The 9482-nt window shown below is 37.5% G+C and overlaps 1 protein-coding gene across 1 annotated transcript; it reads right to left on the bottom strand.

Moving 5' to 3' along the window:
• Positions 1-790: 790 nt before the first annotated feature.
• LOC106880313 (uncharacterized) lies at positions 791-8895 on the bottom strand. Its single transcript, XM_014930190.3, has 6 exons — positions 8406-8895; positions 6944-7080; positions 3819-4000; positions 2651-2786; positions 2012-2153; positions 791-1795 (listed from the first exon to the last, which is right to left on the bottom strand). Exons 1-6 carry the CDS (start codon positions 8782-8784, stop codon positions 1704-1706), a joined length of 1068 nt encoding a protein of 355 aa, XP_014785676.2. The 5' UTR covers positions 8785-8895; the 3' UTR covers positions 791-1703.
• Positions 8896-9482: the final 587 nt, after the last annotated feature.

Raw genomic sequence — 9482 nt, 5'->3', positions numbered from 1 at the left:
GTGAGGGAAAAGTTTTCTTGTTACGTGTGGGTGGAGCACATGGTTCAGGGGCTAACAGATTGCAGTGAGACAGGGCATGTAGGTGGAGCACACAGATCAGGGGTTAGCGGAGAGCAATGTATGAAGGAGGAAATGTGAGGAAGAGAAGAGATGTAGAGATGTAGATTGGTTTCTTGGGGGAGGGTGGGTGAAAAGTTTTCTTGTTATGTGTGGGTGGAACACACAGGTCAGGGGCTAACAGATAGCAATGATACCGTGAGACAGAGCATGTGGGTGGAACACACAGGTCAGGGGCTAACAGATAGCAATGATACCATGAGACAGAGCATGTGGGTGGAACACACAGGTTGGAGGTGGGGGCTAGCAGAGAGCAATGTTACCGTAAGGACAGGATTGGGGAGTGGGAGGGAGGTAAGCATAGTGCATAAAGTGGAAATGCGAGGAAGAGAAGGGATGTAGTTTGGTTCGTTGTGGTAGGGTGTGAGAAGTTTTCTAGTTATGTGTGGGTGGGACACGCAGCACTTCTAGAACTCAATTTCGCTGACGTGTACAGGTCTTCTCAAGAGCCTCATATCACCAGACATCTCGGTTCATTGTTATTTCCTCTGTGAGGCACAACATCCTGCGATAGTATATATCATCATCATCATCATCGTTTAACGTCCGCTTTCCATGCTAGCATGGGTTATATATATATATATATATATATATATATATATATATATATATTTGTTGAGGTACCCTTCCCCCCACACACATACTTGCTCAACAAATAAAATTCACACAAACATTTTCATTATCATTATTTTAATGCATTATAAAGCAGCAGCTGGCAGAATCGTTAGTGCACTGGACGAAATGCTTAGCGGTATTTTGCCTGTTGCTACTTTCTGAGTTCAAATTCCGCCAGGGTCAGCTTTACCTTTTATCCTTTCAGTGTCGATAAATTAAGTACGAGTGAAACACTGGGATCGATGTAATTGACTGGATCCCTTCTCCAAATTTTCAGGCCTTTTGCTTATAGTAGAAAGGATTATTTTAATGCATTTTACTATACAAACAGTTACTCAGATTAGTTACATTATATTTTATTGTGTATTTGGATTAGAGATAATCCAGTGGATTACAGAGGATGCTTACAATAATCTTTTCTACTCTAGGCACAAGGCCTGAAATTTTTAGGGAAGGGACCAGTCGATTAGATCGACCACAGTATGCAACTGGTACTTAATTTATCGACCCCGAAAGGATGAAAGGCGAAGGCAACCTCGGCGGAATCTGAACTCAGAACGTAAAGACAGATGGAATACCGCTAAGCATTTCACCCAACATGTTAATGTTTCTGCTAGCTCACCGCCTTAGGATGCTTATAATAATATGCAAGAGCTGGCAGAAACGTTAGCATGCCGGGCGAAATGCTTAGCAGTATTTCATCTACCATTACATTCTGAGTTCAAATTCTGCCGAGGTCGACTTTGCCTTTCATCCTTTCAGGGTCGATAAATTAAGTATCAGTTACGCACTGGGGTCGATGTAATTGCCTTAATCCCTTTGTCTGTCCTTGTTTATCCCCTCTATGTTTAGCCCCTTGTGGGCAATAAAGAAATAAGAAATAATGTGCAAGAGATGAAGGCTGTATGTAATGATGTCATCCAAAAATGTCATTGTATGATGTCACCTCCTTTGGTTTTGGTTTTCTTTTTTTAGTTGGCAGCTGCCAGAACCGCAAGGCTCAGTTCTTTGCTGCCAGCCACAGGGTGGAATTCAGGTTCCCAGAGAGCTGATTGCCAAATTACTGAAAGAGAAATTATATATATATACAAAGAGAGAGGTGGGAGAGAAAGAACACGGGAAACATTAAAAGGTCGGTCAAATAAGTCAGCATTGAATCAGTGATGCCAAAAAGTCGGGGCCAAGAGGGCTGTGCCAAAACGTCCCATAACCTGAAAAAGTGTTATATACATTCAGATTAGTTTTAGCTTTGATGTTAAAGATAAACATCCATTTTTACCAATATCTGATGCTTGAAGTTTGATTGATGGAAGAGGAGAACATCGATTTGAACAGCTGTTAATTGGATAGAATTTCATTTCCTTTTCACTACAGCTCTGCAGGTACATTATTGGTCCTAAATCAAAGATTTCCAGAATGTCCTGAAGAAATAAAAAAAAATTGTAAGATTAGAGGAAATATTTCTTTAGACAAAAAAAAAAAACAAAGAATTTTTGAAATATTTTCTATTTCTGAGATGTAGAATTACAAGAGCAGAATGTAATGATTGAAGAAAGTGCCACAGAATCATCATCATCATCGTCATCACCACCAATATTTTACACCACTCCTTGTATCTTTTACGTAACACTGAAGAGGTGAATTAATAAGATTGCATAATATTTCAACAAGCAATTGTGTAATCCTGGCAGTTATTCACTGTAACACGTGTATATCTTATTAAGCATAAAATACCATATATTCTTTCTATGTTTTTAGTAGTACTACATAAGAGTACTATATAAAGGCTTTACCAAATTTTGAATTCATGACCAAGTGGTTACTGTTCCAGCACCGTTCTTATGTATAAAATTCATAGCCATTGTGCTTCTTCTATAAAACATAAAATAAGAAATGTCATTAGAATCATGTTGCTTACCATTTTGTACCATGGTCGTGTCACTCCATCGATGACCAATAATTTTTCAACGCCAATTTCTATGTTCTTCAATAAAGAATTTGTCCATGGAAATAATTTACGCAGTACATGGCCACTTCTGTAATCTCTAGAGGCCCTTTAGAAAAAGAGAAACGAATTTAGATGTTTTTATTATAATTTTATTCTTTTATTTTTTTCTTTACTCGTTTCAGTCATTTGACTGTGGCCATGCTGGAGTACTGTCTTAAAGAGCTTTAGTCAAAGAAATCAACCCTAGGACTTATTCCTTGTAAGCCTTATTCTTTGTAAAGAACGGATGAAATGCCACCAAACATTTTGCGTGGTCTTCTAATGATTCTGCTAACTCACCGCCATAGTTCAGAGAAAATCATCATCATCATCGTCATCATCGTCATCAAGACAACTTTTTCGACCATCGACCACCTTTAGCTACTTTTCCTTCTGCATCAACCACCCTCCTCATTTAAAATATCTTAGTACCCTACCCTATCATACTATATCTTAAATGTGTACCGGGTTCTGATGCTGGCAATTTAAACGTTAACTAAAATACACATGTACAACAAATTAAGAAATTCTATTGAAGATGACACACTTTTTACATTTAAAACTACGTGTTCGAGTATACAGTATTAAACTTTCAATTTTTATGAAATTGTTTTCACGGTTAGAAAACGTGAAAAGCACATCATATTATTGGAATATCTTTTGTTAAAATTAACAACATCAATGTGAGGGATGAACATGGCGCTGACTAAATATTTCAAGCAGTTCATCTGAGTGAGCTGGTCTTTCGCACGCTGACCCCCATTTGATCCCATGGCTATCATCGATCAACCCCCCCCCCCTGTAATTCCTCGCTGACCCCTATGGGGTCCTTCGAACCCCCTTTGGCAACCCTTGTTTTAGATCTTTCCCTTGAACATTTGCCATTTATCTTGTTTCCTTAAGCTCTTACTATGAGACCAAGGTAATTTAGCTTGGTCTCACTGGAATAATGATTTTTTCGTATTTATTAATTATAGTACTTCTTCACTAGTTTTATGTTTTGTCCAAGATATTCTTAACATTCAACAGATTGAAAGAGAGAAGAGAGGGGAAAAAAAGAAAAAGAGAGAGACAAATTCTTGCATGATATTATACTTACCATTTATGTTGTGACTTAGCATTGTCTGTTAAGAGGTGTTTAATGTCAGGATTAAACACTTTGGATAATTCTTCTAAGACAGCCACAGAGAGATGTAAAGATGATGTGTTCTGTTTAGAGTGAGAGATCTCATGAGAGACAAACTGTTGGATATCATCAAAACACATTTTGGAACCGGCATTCTGAAATGGTCGTACAAGTTGCTTCATACTACGGAGTTAGATTTACCATATTTGATGGAATAAAAGATGAACAGATATATTATTGTGTTGAGTCAAAAGTTTTGCAAGATTTTGGTATCTTAGTTGCTTTATTCATCAACTTACAACAAAAGGAGGCACAATGGCCCAGTGGTTAGGGCAGTGGACTCGTGATTGTAGGATTGTAGTTTCAATTCTCAGACCGGGCGTTGTGAGTGTTTATTGAGTGAAAACACCTAAAGCTCCACGAGGCTCCAGCAGGGGATGGTGGTGAACCCTGCTGTACTCTTCCACCACAACTTTCTCTCTTTCTTCCTGTTTCTTTTCTACCTGTAATTCAAGGGGGCCAGCCTTGTCATACTCTGTGTCACGCTGAATCTCCCCGAGAACTACTTTAAGGGGTACACGTGTCTGTGGAGTGCTCAGCCACTTGCACATTAATTTCACGAGCAGGCTGTTCCATTGATCGGATCAACTGGAACCCTCGTCATCGTAAGCGACGGAGTGCCAACCACAACAAAAGCAGCCTAATGTTCAAAGTAGAGGCCATAGTGTTGCACCATCTGATGCCGCCTTTCTGCCAGTTCTTTGATCCCATGCTCATACTAGTTCTTGTTCTTCGAGGTGAAGAACTCTTTCACTGAAGCTTCCACCTCCTCTTGGTTGATGAAACATCATAAGCGCAGGAAGTGGGCCATGAATCAGAACAGGTAACAACTTCAGATGGTGCAACCCTGATATATCCCTAGGCCTCCAATACTGTTGTACGGTTGATGTTGTTGAGGATAGATAATGAATACACTGTAACAAGGTTATAACAATACAAAATAGAAACAACAGCAGTAACAAACACGTAACGAACCAACAATCTTTTATGAACTAACAATCAATATTTCCAACACACAACCAACACCTTCTGACTTCACTGCAAACTGACACGAACTTCACTTGACTCCGAACTCTGAACTTTGAACTCATTTGGATCATTACTATTTCTACTTTACTCAGACCAGTCTATCTCTCATCAGGGGGCCTTGTAACTTTCATCACAATATATATATATATGTATGTATGTATGTTTGGGCTTTTTTCACTTTCCATCTACCAAATCCGTTCACAAGGCATTGGTCTACCTGACGCTATAGTAGAAGGTGCCATACTGTGGGATTGAACCCAAAGCTATGTGGTTGCAAAGTGAACTTCTTAATCACACAGCCATGACTGCAAAATGTATATAACAAAAGCATAAATTCATCAATAAAACATTTTTCGCTTTTTGTATGTGTGTGTGTGTGTGTGTGTGTTTATGTACAAGTTAGAAGGAACTTTTTCTGTGATTTAATAATCTGTTGATCACATGGCAACTGAAAGTAAATCCTCAAACAGGGAATCTTGTAATACGAGGAGATTCAGTCATAGAGAATTCATGTCTTGCCTTTATATAATTTCCAAGAAGCACAGCACCACCACCACCACCACCACCACCACTGTTATGTTCTTTATCCTTCTCTTAATCATAGCTCTTAGTATCATAGATGCCATATTTAAAGATATTACAGCGAATCAACCGGTTCCAACATCAAAATTAATAACAACAGCACTCTGTCATGTATAGTGTTGTTTATATCTATCATGTAATTTCTATCAATTTGGTTGTAGCCAAAGGCATCGGCATTGATCTGTTGTTCATTTTACCAATAGATTTAATTCCATAACAGACATCAGTTCACTGAGCAGTCTAGAATTAGATATAGCGTTATCTAGAAATGTTGCCCAAGATAGATTGGTGTCCTGTCCAGGAGGTGATTTTGCTGTTTAACTCTTTTGTTATCGTATTTCTGATGAAATGCTCCGCCTTTGTTACAATTAATGTTGAAAATAATGGATTATTTAGTCAAATAACTTTCACACGGTTCTACTTTGTTTTTGTATTTTCTTTGCAGGATTCTTGATGTGGATTCATGCATTGAAACAAATTTTGTTGTGTCTAAGGAGAATCATAATGCAAATAATAACAAACTGGCACTCCATTGGCTGTAAAAACGAGGGTCCCAGCTGATACGATCAACGGAACAGCCTCCTCAAGAAATTAATGTGAAAGTGGCTGAGCACTCCACAGACATGTGTACCTTTAATGTAGTTCTCACAGCCACTCCTGCACCTATATTGACATATTAGACCATATGACGTATCAGACCATGTGACATATCATACCATGTGACATATCATACCATGTGACATATCATACCATGTGACATATCCACATGACTGTTGAGGTACAATAAGCAACTTTTCATACATTTGTGTTAAAAGACATAAATTCTTTGACTTGTTTCTCATATTTTATTAATAGTAAACAATAATCAGACCAAGTCGACTTGTCCGCATCCACATTCTTAGCCTATGACACTCATCTCCTCTCTGTAATGCTGCCAGATTAGGCACAAGGGAATTATCGTACGGCTGTGTTGTTAGGAAGCTTGCTTCTCAACCACATGGGTTTGGGTTCAGTTCCACTGTGTGGTAGCTTGGGCAAGTGTCTTCTGGTACAACCTCAGGCCAACTGAAGCCTTCTGATTGATTTTGGTAGGCAGAGTTTGCCATTGTGTGTATATGTGTGTGTGCGTGAAAGTGTTAGTGCCTTCTTTAATAGAGAGGAAGGAAAGGATTGTCTCACTTGAAAACAGCTAAGGGTTGGCATCAGAAAGAGCATCCAGCTGTAGAAAACCTGCCACACAAACGGTGCTGCACATATGCATATAACTTTTTGGATACATTTAGAAATAAGTGTGTCTTATACACCGACAAAAACAGTTTTCACAAGAGAGTTTTCTTTTAAGATAATAAACAAAAACAAAACATGAACAAGACAAATAAAATATTTAAAAATAATAGCAAAATAACAAAAAAAAAATGTCTACATACTCTGATGAGAAGAGGAGACAAGAACTGTCTTTGTAAATCTTGTCTAACATCAGTGATGTTCTCACAAAGGTCACATCTGTCTGTGTACGGATTAGATGAGAAGGGGTTATTGATGAAGCAGTTGGCTTGATGGTGACCTGCAAAATAATTGCCATATTTGGGCATTAAATGATATTGTGTTACTTTTGTAACTGTTGTTGTATTTGTTGTAAATATGGCCATCGTTAGTCTGTGGAAGTCCTGATTGCAACTGGTGTTCGTTTATTTACATCCCCATAACTTACTGGTTTGACAAGAAGAAACTGATAGAATAAGTACCAGGCTCATCAAAATTTATAAAAAGCACTAGGCAGTGTCTCATATTTTTCTTTGCCCACTCAGTTGTATCTATCAGTCTATCCTTTTGTGTGTGTATATATATATATATATATATATATATATATATATATATATATATATATATATATATATATATATATAAATATATATATAACACACACACACACACACACACACAACGAACTTCTTTCAGTGTCCGTCCACTCACAAGGTTTTGGTCGGTCCGAGGCTATAGTAGAAAAGACACTTGCTCAGGGTGCCATGCAGTGGGACTGAACCCAGAACCACATGGCTGGGAAGCAAGTTTCTTATCACACAGCCACGCTGTGCCTATGTACGTACGTACGTATGTATGTATGTATGTATGTATGTATGTATGTATGTATGTATGGCTCGTATAGTGTATGGGGAAAGCTTGGTTTTAAATATTTGCAGTCGTGTATGCTTGTCAAGAGCAGGGCTCATTAGCCACCAACGGAGTCACAAATACAAAATATTAGTCCTAGAGCCATCATGTATGTATGTATGTATGTATGTATGTATGTATGTATGTATGTATGTACGTACGTATGTATGTATGTATGTATGGATGGATGTATGGATCGTATAGTGAATGGGGAAAGCTTGGTTTTAAATGTTTGCAGTCGTGTATGCTTGTCAAGAGCAGGGCTCATTAGTCACCAACGGAGCCACAAATACAAAATATTAGTCCTAGAGCGCACAATGTTCCTGAAGGTCAGCAATGGTCTTCCTTGGTCACAAGTGGATGGCTATCATGTATGTATGTATATGATATATGAATAATAGAAAACGACATTGAAATAAAAATCCCAGACAATAGTCATGATTCTTCCATAATATAAGCTTTTGCAAAAGAAAGACAAAGAAAGCAAAAAAAGCGAAAAAAAAAACAAAGAAGGGAGAGAAAAAAGAAAGAAAAGAGAAAAGAAAGAAAGAAAGAAAGGAAGAAAAAATGTCACTGCAACACCAAGTGGTTCGATTGGTCGCACACCAGAAGGTTCAATAGAATCTACAAGAAGCATGACAGCAAGCTTAGAAAGGACTACGAATATGGAACAGGGAGAATTAAAAAAAACATCGTCATTAAATACAGACAACATACCGATAATTTGAACGAGTAAAGGTTGAACAGGTAGCATTAAATGACGAATCCATCGTTGCCAGGTATAAGCATGATTTAGAGACCACCAAGAATAGGTGTCATCCATTCCTGAGATAAGTTTCTGAGAGAATTGACTGTCTGGAAAATATACGACAGTAACACCAAGTGCTAATAAGATTGTAGCTGTTAGTTTTATTATCAAAATGATGATGTTTATATATTGCTCGCATTGAAACAAAGGAGGTTTTTGTTTAAATGTTTCTGTAATATTTGCCAAACATTGGTTGATTTCTTCATCTGATAATAATTTCCATTGTTTTCTGGATTTTCGTAATTTAGATAATTCTTTGGAGAACTCTGAAATATCTCCCCGTTTCATTCTGAAATGAGTGATTTCTTAGCTTTTGAATGGAGAAGGAAAATGGTGTTTAAACAAATACGATATAATAAAATGAAGGAGTTTAATAAGAACAGGAATGAAATAATGTCCACAAAGAAAAAACAATAAAGAAAAAATATGAAGAAAACTTAGATAGGAGGTTAAATAGAAAAACTTAAATAGATTTCGTGTCAAATGATTATTTCTTCAAGTGTTGAGTTCACAGCTGTGTTTGTGAAGAATCTATTGTTTGTTGTTTACAAACGTGATTCTACATGTGTTTTTCGTCCTTGTTATACTAACAGAGCAGAAAGAAGCCCATCGTCTGTGTGTGTGTGTGTGTATGTTTGTCCCCGCCAACATCACTTGACAACCGATGCTGGTGCGTTTACGTTTCCATAACTTAGCGGTTCGGCAAAATGACCCGATAGAATAAGTACCATGCTTACAAAGATATAAGTCCTGGGGTCGATTTGCGCAGCTAAAAGGCGGTGCTCCAGCATGGCCGCAGTCAAATGACTGAAACAAGTTAAAGAATAAAAGAATAGTATTGTATACAAAATATATAATATTAGGATCTTTTTTAAAACGGGAGCCACATTTTTCATTAACGAAACACTTTGAAACTTGGAACACCGGTAGAATGTGTCATATAAAACATCTTTTTCTCTTAGTCTTCTTAAAAAAAAAAAAGAAAT

This window comes from Octopus bimaculoides, chromosome 7, assembly GCF_046866305.1.
Source record: "Octopus bimaculoides isolate indiv1 chromosome 7, ASM4686630v1, whole genome shotgun sequence".
NCBI lineage: Eukaryota > Metazoa > Mollusca > Cephalopoda > Octopoda > Octopodidae > Octopus > Octopus bimaculoides.
The sequence above is the reverse complement of the archived record's forward strand: the minus strand, read 5'-3'. Positions and strand labels throughout refer to the sequence as shown.

Excerpts from the sequence above, each read along its gene's own strand:
- LOC106880313 (XM_014930190.3), bottom strand. The coding sequence starts at position 8,784 with ATGAAACGGGGAGATATTTCAGAGTTCTCCAAAGAATTATCTAAATTA. Across the intron at positions 2,154-2,650 it reads CACGACCATGGTACAAAATG|GACATTCTGGAAATCTTTGA; the intron begins GTAAGCAACATG and ends TTATTTCTTCAG. Across the intron at positions 1,796-2,011 it reads ACTTCAAGCATCAGATATTG|TAATTTGGCAATCAGCTCTC; the intron begins GTAAAAATGGAT and ends TTTCTCTTTCAG.